The sequence below is a fragment of the Nilaparvata lugens genome, chromosome 12, assembly GCF_014356525.2.
Source record: "Nilaparvata lugens isolate BPH chromosome 12, ASM1435652v1, whole genome shotgun sequence".
NCBI lineage: Eukaryota > Metazoa > Arthropoda > Insecta > Hemiptera > Delphacidae > Nilaparvata > Nilaparvata lugens.
This window is the reverse complement of record NC_052515.1, coordinates 24,625,633-24,639,828: the sequence shown is the minus strand read 5'-3', so window position 1 is coordinate 24,639,828 and position 14,196 is coordinate 24,625,633. Positions and strand designations below refer to the sequence as shown.

The 14,196-nt window shown below is 34.5% G+C and overlaps 1 protein-coding gene across 1 annotated transcript; it reads left to right on the top strand.

Annotated features, from left to right (window-relative positions):
* The first annotated feature begins 276 nt into the window (after positions 1-276).
* On the top strand, positions 277-12,080 carry LOC111063955 (lipoyl synthase, mitochondrial). Its single transcript, XM_039439264.1, has 7 exons — positions 277-405; positions 839-1,043; positions 1,819-1,952; positions 6,230-6,401; positions 7,886-8,087; positions 9,241-9,356; positions 11,431-12,080. The coding sequence occupies exons 1-7, from the start codon at positions 346-348 to the stop codon at positions 11,664-11,666; spliced, it is 1,125 nt and encodes a 374-aa protein (XP_039295198.1). The 5' UTR covers positions 277-345; the 3' UTR covers positions 11,667-12,080.
* Positions 12,081-14,196: the final 2,116 nt, after the last annotated feature.

The window sequence follows — 14,196 nt, the reverse complement described above, 5'->3', positions numbered from 1 at the left end:
GCTTCATCGACTTTCAGTATGAATCTATGAATATACAATGGGCCGTGTCTAATCTATAACTGGTCTAAGGTTTTAAGAGCTTGCGATTCTCTGCAACCCCAATAACATCTAAAATAGATTGGCAGCTCAATGTTTAACATATACGAAAACAATTTTTTCCCTATCTGAAAATTATAAAAATATTTATTTTTTCAATTTTATAAATAATTCAAGAGTTTCATCAATTTAGAAAACATCAATATTCACAAGCAAATTCCCACATACTTATCAAGATGGCATCGACTCCCATATGTTTCAATTTTAAATCCGACCTTAACCTAAAAGTTGACATTCAATACTTCAAAAATGATACGAAATTGTGTTTTATTAGAACGTTTGTCGAGATTGAACTATTTAAATTTAGAGGTAATATTAGAATTCATAAACCGATTGGGAAACTAAATCAAGATTACTTAAATAAAATTTAAAATTACTCTATATTTACTTCATTGCTTTATAGGTACATTAATATTAGTCTTCTGAAACCTTGCACATTTTATAAAATTTATATTTCAATTTCTAGATCTCTTGTTAATACTACTAATATTAGTGAATGTCTACGATATAGTCACATAATCCTATGAAATATAAATTATATTACTTATTTCTGTTAATGTAAAGATTTTGAACAGTGTTTTTTAACTAAGCTTAATGTGTAATTTTGAGGTCATGGAATTATCCGTATGCTTCATTTTGCATTGAATGCATTCAATATAAAAGTCCAGAGGTACTATAGTTGTATGAGTTTTTCATGTTAAACTTATACATTAGGTACTTAACCTTTGTATTATTATTAAAGTGTTACAGATGTAAACACAATTCGGCTGTTGAGAAGCTAAGGGAAAGGCTTGCAAATGGCCCAGACTTGTCAGACTTTATTCAAGAAAAGGAGAAAAATGATAAAGAAGTTGACTGGAGTACATACAATGGACGATTGAAACGTAACCAAGGAGACAGTACCAGATTGAGATTGCCACCTTGGCTGAAAACCGAAATTCCACAAGGTAACTACTCTAATTTCGCAGCCACATTTTGGCCCAGCCTGGTAAATGTGAAATTCCCTGGCCAACAAAGGCCAGCGCTGGCAAACCACCCATCCACACACTGGCGCTGATCAACATTTGAGCCAAAATGTAGATGCGGCATGAATTTTCGTACAATAAATCAAAATTGTGTTAAATGGTAGTCCATAGTAAGTGACTTGTTTAAATTACTTGCAATGATGTAACTTACATACTACTCTATATCGAACTATATTAGAAGTATTCTTCAGTTAAGAGTTTCCTAGTAGCAAAGAAAACTTATAAGATTGCTTTATTCTATGCTACTAACTTTATTCTATGCTAGTAACTTTATTTTATGCTAGTAACTTTATTCTCTGCTAGTAACTTTATTCTATGCTAGTAACTAAGTAAGTATTCTCGACAAACTCTTCTCAATGCTCAAAGAAAGACCATCCCTCAATTCCTATTGTACTCAACTGCTCTTTTCTGATAATGGGGAACAATAACTATAAATTAATGTTATCATTTCAGAAAATAATAGTTTCCTTTTATAAAGCGCTTCCAATGATGGGAGCGTTTATGCTCATTCAATTAGCGTTTATCCTCCTTATGGAATTTTTCTTTGATCCAATTCCTATTTAAAAATAATTTGAATGAAATCGCCTCATGGTCTCCTGGAATTGAAAATGTTTACAATAGGTGCGCTTTTGAATGTGGAAGAAGTTGTTTCTCTAAGCTTGGAGGAATTGGTTTTGTAAAAGTGGCGTTGTTTTAGGCAAAAATTTCTCTCGCATCAAGGAGCAGTTGAGAGACTTGAATCTGCACACAGTATGCGAAGAGGCCCGCTGCCCGAATATTGGTGAATGCTGGGGAGGAGGCCAACATGGAACAGCAACTGCTACCATTATGGTGAGTAATTGGAGTGATATATGGTCTAGTGGATAGAGTGCTTGCGTAGAGATCCCGTGTTCAAACCAGATCGTTACCAAAAGTTTTCAACCAAGTCACTACTGTTGACTGTCCTTACTCATTCTGTCGGCATGAGTGGGGAAATAGTCCCATTAGAACTCTTGGAAATAATATATTTTACCGGATGATTAAAAAAGGACTTTACAACTTTGAAAAATCATATAATCTTATTAAACAAGGTACAGAGCTGGTTTTGGTGTTGTTTTAAAGGAAAACACTTCAAATTTTTTACCTTAAAATAAAGATGTTCTATGTGACTTCCGTTGTTTAACCTGTAGACATCCCATCGATAGTCGATTTCTTCCCAGACTCGCACTAGCATTTCAGGTGTAACTTGCTCAACAGCAGCGCAAATCCTTGCTCTAAGTTCAGGTAGAGTGGCTGGCGAAGGAAGTACGTAGGCCTACCCATATCTTTTATGAAACCCCACAAGAAAAAATCCAGCGTTGTTAGGTGTGGGGAACGCGGGGGCCATGAAATTGGCGTATTACGGCCAATCCACTGATTTGGAAAGCGGTCATTAAGGTTATGCATTCAATAATTTTTTTTTTCAAAAAAATTCTTTTTTATTTTTCTAATCTACTGGACAGGTTCTTAGGACATAATCTATGCAATTGAAATATTTTTATCAGCTTCTGTTAGCTAACAATAGAGCTTCAAAAGTCACTTTTTTGAGGCAGATGGTACATATACCCTTCAAAAACTACTGGTCAGAAAAATTTGCGAAAAATATGCAAGTCTCCTCTTCAATATAGTAAAAATTACGTCAACTTTGTTTTTGAAAATCTGAAAAAAATAAATTTTTATGCATTTTAAACTCCTTTTTCACATTCAATGTTCGTTCTATAGACTTCAAATTCATAGCAACTTGTAGCGCTGTTCTTGATGAACAAAGTTGATACTTAAACTTCTTTTATAGACACAATAATAGCCGCTGGTATGTGTACCTTTAAAACACGGTTTTACGCCTGCTATGCTCGGGCAGCAAGTGAATAGTACAGCTGGAGTGATGTAGCGGAATCAGTTTGTCACTAGAGCTAAGCGCTCGACGTTGAGATAATCCCGGACGTCAGTCAGGTAGTGTGGTGGTGCGCCATCTTGCATATAGAAAACATTTCGTTCTTTGTCATCCTCATCGATTTGTGGTATCAAAAATTTTTGCAACATATCAAGGTACACTATGCCGTTTTTCAAACCGAAACACACAGCTAGCACGCTCGGGTCCAGTGAAGGCAGCCATCTTAGATGTAACTGCCGCTAGCGCTTGAGCGGCGTGACCAGGCACTAGCGGATTACGTGAGTAGAAACTTGGAGTGTTTTCCTTCAAAACAACACCATAACTAGCTTTGTACCTTGTTTAATAATCATCGAAGGTTACTATTTATTGTGATTCAAAGGTATTTTGTGGATTCACCTATTAGAATACTACCGCCGTCCAGTTTAAGCAGTGGTGAGTGGTCAGCAGTGGCGAGGCGTCCGGTCATCGTTTGATGCGGCGATGAGAGAGGCACCTGGTAGAGGAATTGGACTAAAAATATTGAAATAATCTTAACTCTTAAATGTATATTTGTTGCTTCAAAACCCGAAATTATATTCAAAAACTCCAAAATTAAAAAACCGTTAAGAATATGATGAGTATGACGTTCAATATGAATATGAAGCGCAGAAGGCTTGCGGATCACTCCAGTCCCCCTCCAGTCCTTGGCTAGAGCCCCCAGCCAACAGGTTTCAGACCATTCAAATAATGCTCGAAATATGCTGCGATGTATTTAGGCTTCGCGCGTTCTCGGCTTGTGTCGGGAGTTTTCGGTAGCTGCGTTCTCCTCATCCCCACGTCCCACAGTCTCTACACACAGCTTTAACGGAAATTTTCGCATTTGAAATAATGTACTATTGTTTTAAAAGTGAGGTTATTCTTATTCGTGTGAGTTAGTAATCGTTTTTTTACAGTATTTCATATGAATGAATTAGCAAATGTGAAGTGTGAAACATGGAGGAAGTGGAAGATGAAAACAGTATTATTAATTTGAGAGAAATTCCAGTTGTAGTGAGAATTGGTAAGTAATGGAAAGTTGGTAGTGAGGATACACTGAAAATTATACAAGAGGTGAAATTGTAGAGAATTCTCAGTTATCTGCCTTTTGCATGTGTTTTCAGAGGAAAATTTTCAGATACTCCAAAAGCTTCAAAAGTAAACAATTTGCTAGCATTTCTAACATTTTCTTGAAGAGGGCACTTGGACCCACTTGAGTGGGGGGGGGACCCTGCGATGACCGGTGGAGTATTCCACGCCTCGCCACTGGTGGTCAGGTTTATTTCGATTGTAGAACTGAACTACATTAATTTGTTTTCCTCTATTTAGTAATTTGCGCACCATTCCTGCATTTGCTGCAACCCTCTTTGCGTTTCATTTCTAAGCTACTCAACAATTTGATCCTGGATCAGGAGGCTAACATCATCAGTAAACATCCATATTTTTCCTTCTGTAATTGAAGAATTCCATTCCAAAACCTGCTAAGTCAATTTTTTCCTATTTCTGTTTTCATGTTATATCTCATCAAAACATATGACTTTATAATTTGCTAGTGTGTTTCTTGCCAAAACCTGCTTCTTAAAGCTGTAATCACCGTTCAAACATTAATTTTTTCCAAAACCTGTCAAGTCCCAAATTCGAACCTTGAAGGACTCCTGCACTTGAAACATCAAAGGTTTTAGAGCAATATTGTTTAGTCAAGCCATCCATACTAGTATGCCTCACACAAACCGCCTGTTTTCTGTTCGATAGTTTCAATAAAGTAGTAGTGTTGAAATAAAATAAATGATACTTTTGATAATTTTTTATCGTATAATCAGTAGTCATAATAAGAATAGTGGATATGATCAGTCAAACAAAAATAAGGTTACACACAAACTGTGGAGACACACTTACATGCAACTGTCCGTATATTGAAGAAGTTGATGAAATAAAATATCTGGGAGTAATGATTGACCAATACTTGAAGAGGAACTCCCACATAAGCTTTATTTGTAAAAAACTTAAATACATTTTCTATAAATTCTATAAAATAAATAAAATCTTAAATCTAGAGTACCTTAAAATGATATATTTTGCTTTTGTACAATCGTTAATACAGTATGGTATAGTCGTTTGGGATGGGGCCTATGATAACTACATTAGTGATTTATTCATAATTCAAAGTGTATAATAAAGCAATATTAAATAAACCTAGGCTGTATCCAAGTGAATCTCTATTTGTTGATTTCAAAGTTTTGACAGTAAGACAACTTTATTTCAAGAGACTCTTCAAACATATAGTCAAAAATAAAGATAGATTCTGTAGGATTGATAAAACATTTTACAACTTGAGACCAGACAGTTCGCTGAGGTATGTTGTTCAAGATTCTAAGTTGAGCATTGTTAAAAAGACAGTTGACTTATAAATGAGCTCTAGATTTATTAATATAATTCCATTTGATATTCATCAAAGAGTAGATTTGAAGGGAATAGAGGATTGGAGGAAAAGTATTTCTTTTCCCTGGGACCTGAATGGTGGTAATAATAGCCTATATTTATATTTATTAAAAGTAATCTCTATTTTATTTTTTGTAATTTCTGAGACCTGAATGGTAGTCATATTTTTTCATCTCTGTTTTTTTTTAGTTTTTCCTATTTGAAAATCTTTTTTTCTCTCTCAAAAAACTCGTTATCAGTCTTTGGTTTTTTGCAGTGAAGTATTTTTTTCTTGTCATCAACTTGATTCTGTATTGTAACTTATATTTTGTTTTTAGTATTCATTTTGAATCGGACTTTTTGCGACTCCTACCAAAGACTTTTCTTTCGCTGGTGGTGCCTGAAACAACTCTAAGTTTTTTAGTTCTATAGTTAATTTTATGTTATTTTCTTGTAATAAGTGTTGATTTAACCTTGATTTGTTGCATTGTTAAATTCTGGCAATAAAGAAATTGAAATACGGACGTATGGAAGTAATATTGCCATTGAAGATGTATGGGAGTCCAACTTTAGTTATTTGGCTCCGACTAATCTATCTATTTTCTGGTTTTATTTTGACGAATTTCTTGATGACACTTGAATTTCTTCTGAGGGACACGTGCACTATCTATTTCCTGATGTTTCGTTTAGCTTCTGGGAGACACATAATTATTTATATTCGAGGAATTGACTATTTTCTGAATTAATTTGTTGATGTTGTGTTCAGCTGCTGGGCGATACATGCACACGAGGCTGCCGCTTCTGTTCGATCAAAACGTCGCGCGCGCCACCGCCACCCGATCGCGACGAACCGACCAAGACTGCGGCAGCGATCGTGTCGTGGGGCCTCGACTATGTCGTGCTCACATCCGTCGACCGTGACGACTTACCTGACGGAGGTAAATAGATGGTTGCATCTTATGAATAAACTAATTCATATCCTCCTCAAATTACATAACATATAGTTAGAAGTTAAATAGTATTTTGGAAAATTTACCGATCACGTTTCCAGTAGTGTGATCAGATAGACGAAAAGACTAACAAGGTCGAAAGACTAACATTATGAAATATGATAAATTATATAAAGAAAAAAAACTAGTATATTTATATTATTTTTGTATCAATGATACAATGTAATGTATACAGTAAATCGATACCTCTTAACATTAAGCATTATGCATGCCACTGATCACATTGTGTACAGATACTTAACATGAGGAAAGGCACAATAGGTCATGCCCAAAACTGTCCATTTCCAATTTATACTGTACTGTCCAAATCAAAATGTTGGTAATGTCACTTTCACTTTTTATAAATATAATTTATAAAGTAAGAATTAAAAGATGTGTGTCTAGTCTAAGTTTTCAAATTAAATTACCAAAACCTTACAAAAACTACTGTCTGTAGCGTATGGTAAAAAACAGAAACATCCCTAAAAACAAATATATGTGTATGTATGCTTTGTAAATAATATAATACCATTAACAAAATTGAACAATACATGTGTTCAAGGAAACTGTGGTCATACGTTGTTCAGTGATGTTTCCAGTTATCAAATCAGCAAGTAGCCTTTGCTCCACAAGGGTGTAATTAAAAACTTGACTAACTGAAAACTTGGCGTACTGAAATCTTGAAGAACTTAAAATAGGCATAAACATCCTTGGTAAATTATGAATCAATATGCAAAATTTCAAGTTAATCAGTAGAGAACCTAGTTCAGACGTGATGTGATGATGCGTCATTCGTGAACTTTCTATCCTGTACGTGTATAATTTTACAATTTTTTCACATTTTTTTCTCTTTTTTCCTACTTTCTTCTCCAATACTTCCCTTTTCTTCTCCTATACACTCTTCATTCCTTACTTTTATTCCCTCTACCTGCCTATTACATGGGAAACCATAGTTGGCTAAATATTTTTCCTACTTTCTTTCTTTTCATCATACCCCGCCATGAAGCCTGTTTTTGTATTTTATTAGAAATTTACTTTTGATTTCTTTTATGTATATTGTGTTGTGTTGATTTAAATATAGTGTGGTCCACGTTATAATGGCAGTGGATAAAGATAGAAGAATAGCGATGCCGATTCTCTGCATTAATTAATTATATTTCTACACTGTCAAAAACATAATTGTCATCGTTGTGGACCTAGAAAAGGATAGTACAACCGGCTTTGTCCAATGATAGACAAGGATAGCAAAACCAAAGTTGATCAAATACTGTCATTATAACGTGGACCTTACTATAGAATTATTGATTGATTGATAAGCTAATTCTTTTCGTTATTAAATAGATTCTTCATCTTACTGAGCTGTGTGTTACTGTTATTTTATTGCTTGTGATTGTAAATATTGTTAATTTGAATAAACAAAATTTGAATTTTAGGCGCGAGACATTTCGCCGACACCGTGCAAGAGATTAAGCGTCGCAACGCGCGCATCCTGGTCGAGTGTCTGGTGCCTGACTTTGGCGGCAACGTCGACTGTGTGAAGACAATCGTCGACTCCAAGCTGGATGTGTACGCGCACAACGTGGAAACGGTGGAGGCGCTCACGCCCTTTGTCAGGGATCATCGTGCCAAGTATTGGTAGGTGTTTCTAATTTTATTATTCATACTTATTTAATTTACTTATTGGTGTGGGTTACTCTATTTATCTTGAAATTAAAAATCTGAATTAAAGTTGAAAGAGGGTACTTACATTATTTAATTACTAGTAGTTCTGTGAACAGTAGACCTCACGCAGTATTCTCATCCACAAGTACCTGATTGAAACTATAGACTTTATGGAAATACAGCAATAGACTGGCTTCTCCACACATCTGTGTAATCACTTGTCAGTTGATTTATGATGAATAATTCTATAGTCTGATTTCCACTCTAATATTGGCGTATGAAGGAGGCTCCTTTTTCCTTTCATATTATCCTTGAAATGCAAAATTTCCAAAAACCTTGTATATACGTCGAGGCGCAATTAAAAAAGGAACATACCTGTCAAATTTCATGAAAGTCTATTACCGCGTTTCGCCGTGAATGCGCAACATATAAACATTTAAATATTAAGATAAATGCCAAACCGTCAACTTGAATCTTAGACCTCACTTCGCTCGGTCAATTAATTAATTAATTTTGCATTTGTGTAATTAGTATCGGGGCACCGAGCTTCGCTCGTTATTTGATAAACAGATCACAATTTTCTAAAATGATCGTGTTTATATTTCACAGCTGGCTATATGTCATCTTATGAATTTCGGGGATGCGATATTTTGATTTTTCACATAGTACTCACTCGCTCACTCACTTTTTTACTATCCACAGCTGTTTCAGCCTAGGAAGAATTATCCTTTTAATGTCGTTCAGCGAGATTTCCCAAGGATGAGACCTAGTGCAATCGAATCTTTCTATCATAAACCTACTATGTTCCAAATTTCGTGAAAATCGTTAGAGCTGTTCTCGAGATCCGTTGAACATGAATAACCAGATATAAATATATAAAAATACAGAAATTGCTCGCTTAATATAATAGGATATATGCAAAATATATGTTCCTGAGCTCCTTCTGATTTAATATGTTGTTGATATTGTACTATTCCACCCAAGTATTTTCAAAAATTCTACCGAACCTCGGGGTAGGACTCGTTATTATTGTAATCCCAATATTCAGTAATATCAACTTAGTAAGTTACGATTATCTAATAGTACGATCATCAATCTTATAATAATCTCTTCAACTTTTCAACAGGCAAACAATGAAAGTGTTGAAAGCAGCCAAAGAGTACAACCCAGACCTCATTACCAAGTCATCAATCATGTTGGGTTTGGGAGAAACAGATGAGGAAGTCCATCAAACTATGAAAGGTAAAGTTGATCCAATAATATTTCTCAATTATAATTTATTATTCATTTTATTATGAGAGTGATGCCCACATAAACTCTAGTGAGGTCCACGTTATAATGGCAGCGGAGAAAGATAGGAGAAAAACGTTGCCGATCCTCTGTCTTGTCAATGCCTTCTAGAGACGGTAGATGATACAGGTTTATTGATGTCATATTAACTGTTCATTCTCGTTTAAAATAATCAATTATATTTTATTAAGCAAGAGCTCATATTTTTTAATAATTTCATAATGAATTTTCATAATTAGGATAACATATTTGGTAATTAATTATTAATTCTACATTGTCAAAATACGATCTGGCAACAGAGCAAAGCGAGAAAGCTATCCGCTTTGTTGAATGATAGACAAGGATAGCAATACCATTGCTAATCAAACACTGCCATTATAACGTGGACCTCACTATAGGCTTGATTTTTCAAGGCCCATGATTGATAAAAAGAGATTCAGGATTTTGTAGCTCAATATAAAACACTTGGGGAAATATGCTGAAACAACCCTATAAGGTACGGTACCAAGGCATGCATTACATTTGACCATCAGAGAAATGTTGTCAATTTTCACATACTATTATTTCTCTGTTGTAGTTTGACTGTGTTTTCTAGTGAATATTTAATGAAAACTTCTTAATGAGAAATAACTCTTTGATAAGGAATGCATTTCACACCTGAAGAAGAGCTTCATCAGCCTGTCCTCAACATCCATTTCATCTTATGGCTTTTCAAAATGGCTATAAAATATCATTTTAAACTGAATTCAATCCGTATCAAGTATCGTTTGTTATAGCGTGTTTCATTTTGAGCTCAAGCCAACAGCTGATTGAATTATTCAGTTTAAGCTTTGACTGTGCAAACGGCTCTTAATTACATCCTTCTACTTCATCAATCATTTTTCTCTCAATATAAAACAATATTTATCATTACAACTCATTTAACTGTGGTATTTATAAGTTAGATTTAAATAGTTGATATCAATGAAGACTGTTTAGGGCTTTGCCGGTACTCTACGTAAACTTGTAAAATGAATTAATTACTTGAATTTCACTTCTATGTTTTTGGTTTCCTTCTGCAATGTTAAATTTGTGTAGTTTTTGTTTAATGAACATGATTTGATTTTGATATTCAAATGCTAGTGTCATCTTAAAATTATTTATTCAAATTTGTCACATTTTCTAATTAATCGGTGATAATTTTTTCATACTATACCCCTTCACCAACTTTCCTGAATCTAATCCAAATATCGTTCTCTTCTAATCTTTTTATTTAATACTGAATCGTTGTGCGTTGTGAATACTTGATAAAGAGCGATATTATATTTGTTTACCTTTTTTATTGTACTGCTAGTATATAAAAACACTTCATTCAAATGGGCTACTTTTTAACAAATTAATAAAAACAATATAAAAATCTTGAAGTACTCTTTAAACAGTTTAACTATTTTAGAGTTTTTAAAAAATAAAGGATACTTCAAGATTTTTATATTGTTTTTATTAATTTGCTATTATATATTATAATTTATACTAATTATACACTAGGGCCCGGCTGCATAAAAACCGGTTAAATTTTAACCGTGATTAATTTCACGAGAATCAATCAGAGAAGGCCTTTTTGATAAGACAACTTCTCAATTGGTTCTCGTGGAATTAATCACGATTTTTTTACTTTTGTGCAACCGGCACTAATTAGCAAATAAGGCTTGTACTGTAATTTGTCTGTGAGGCTTTCTATGTCTGTATCGAATAAATTCATTCATTCATTTATTGTATAAAAGACTATAATCATATTACAATTATGACATTGGACGAAAAACTAGGCTGAGCCTGTACTATTTCTCTCCAAAATGTTTAATTTGAAAATTAAAAATGAATAATTTTGTTGATGAAGATGATTTTGTAGTAATTTGAGTGTTGGAGATGGACATAGCGTCCGAAAGCGCTCCACAAATGTGAGTAGAAGCTAATAGCTTTTAATGATAAAAATCAGACTGCTATGTCGTAACTTGAGTATTGAGAAATGATTATTTGTTATATTTTGTAGACTTACGTGATCACGGCGTGGACTGCGTGACGTTGGGCCAATACATGCAGCCGACCAAGAAACACCTGAAAGTGGTCGAATACGTGACCCCCGACAAATTCAAGCACTGGGAAACCGTAGGCAACGAATTGGGATTTCTGTACACGGCCAGTGGACCACTGGTTCGTAGCTCCTACAAGGCTGGAGAGTTCTTCATTTCCAGCATTATTAAGAACAGAAAAGCAAACAAAGCCTAGTTCAAATATTGGTAGTGAACGAATTATGTAAATAAATGGGTACTACTTATTTACAAGAATGCTTTAACAAGGTATAAAAAGAGGGAAATTAGTTGATATTGTATAAAATGTAGGTTACTGTTGATAGATGAATAATTCTACTTGTATAGATGGGGAATCCGATATCACTAGCTGTCAAATATACAAAATCAGTAGAAATCAATATTTAGAAATATATTTCACACCTAAGGAAGAGGTTCATCAGCCTTTCCTCAACCAGTCATTTCTTGTAAATCACATCCTTCTACCTTGAATATGAAGAACAAAAATCTACTTGTATTTTTTCTTTGGGGCCACTTTTAATATAAATATATAAATCTCAGTACCCTTTTAATTTATTTTTCGCCACACTGCACAGAAAGCAGCTGTTTTCCAGTCCCTACGTAGATCTGAAAGACCTTGTTTGCAGACGACGTCAGAAAAGGGTTTCTTTTCCGGGCTAGGCCAGAAAGTTGTCTCTTTCCAGCCGCTCATGGAAGTAGTTAATAAGTCATCCGCTAGATCGGGCGAGTGGCCACTTTCATCATCAGCTGAAGTAGCCATGATTTCAGTTCCAGTTTCGAATCAAACTAATTCGCTTCGCAACCAGTTTTATTCAATTATTTATTGTTGATTAGTGCATTCCGAATTTTCAAAAATGCTTGAAGATGACTGTGGTATTCCAAGTGAAATTTTAAAAGAATCTGAAATCCTGACTGCAAATCTTCTACCACTAAAATCAAGAGATAGGTTCGATAGCTTAACGAGTATTCTTTATTTTGTATTCTTTATTTATTTTGTCAGCAATACCTGTAGTGTGGCGAAAAATATCGTTCGTACCACGGGCAAAAATGTTTTTCCAGCTCTCAATCTTTTCTAGTCCTCGGCCTACGGCCTCGGACTTGAAAACCGATTTCGATCTGGAAAAATCTCATTTTCTGCTCTAGGTGCGAAATATACTATTGCACGACATGTTTCAGCCATTAATAAGATTTATATTTTTATTTATGTAAAAAATCCACTTGTATAGATGCTCTAACATGATGTAAAAAGAGGGAAAATCAGTTAATTATGGAAATCATGTACTGTTAATAGATGAATCCTATTTATTTGTATAGATGCTTTAACATGTGAAATAAAAAGAGGGAAATATTATGAATTTATGTAAAGTAAATACAGTCGAACCTCTGTATAACGAATTCGATTATCCCGAGAAAGAATTCGCTGCCGAGAGGTATTCGTTATTGAGAGGTTCTGTCAAGAAAACTGCCACCATCCTATGGATCTTATAATATCGTATCACGGCGGTAAATAAATGAATATGGTACATAGAACATATCATCGCGAACGTAGGTAGGGTACGTATTAGGCCAATATTAATATGGAAATTTGAAAATTCATGCTGTTGAAAAAAAACATGTTTTTTGAATATTTGTAGAACGTAATAAGTAAATTCACCAATTTATTTCCAGAAAGCTTGATTTGTACTATTAGTCGAGTTTAATCAAAGTACATACTCTGTAGCAATATTTTTCAACTTTTTACACTACTATTAGATGCAACGCAAAATACGGTTATTTTGTCAATAACTTCACTATAAATACTATAATAACTCAAAAAGTTTCCTATTTTTTGTTTTATATTTGAAAAAGTGAGCAATATCGGTTGAATTTTGCATTTGAATAATACATCATGTACGATAAACGACTCACATATATTCAAACAGTTGGACATGTCTGGTACACTATTTTTCAGTTTTAATCCTTGCCTGATAATTTTGAAAGCCTCTAGAACTTCTTGATCTGACGGATTCTTCTCCTCTGGTTCGTCACAGTCATCATCATCATCATCATAGTCAGTTCAAAGAATTGAAATGTGTGTCAAAAGCAAGAATGGGAAAGTCCAGTCGTTCACCTGCCTGGTCTACAATAATGACAAGCTCTTGGAATTCAATTTCCAGTAACTTGCATTCAATTTCCGACCTGTGTTTCACCCTCTTTTGACTGTCTACCACTCTATCTTCTTCCTAACTGTATTGCCATTATTTTTAGTCTATTGACCTTTCTGCTGAAACTAAAGAATTCCTTGAAAATGACCGTCTGCTTCCTATACACACTACACTTTGTATGTTGAAGTCAAGAGAAAACTTTGTTGTTGAGAGGTCCGACATTCGTTAAATAGAGGTAAATAAGCAGCAAAAACTCTAAAATGTCATGGGACCAGGTAAAAATTCGTCGTGTAGAGGATTTCGTTAAGTGGAGGTTCGTTATAGAGAGGTTCTACTGTAAATGCATTCTATTAAGGTAGATTCCCATATAAGGCAGTATCATTGAACATTTCCGGTACAGTGTGAGAATATAATTCCCATAAGTTCTAATGGGACTATACACACTCGCTCGGCCGGGATGAGTGGCAATAGTTACATTAGAACTCTTGGGAATTATATTCTCACTGTACCGGTCACTGACTCTCATATATGCGAATCCGCCTTCAATAGAATATAAATGAGGAA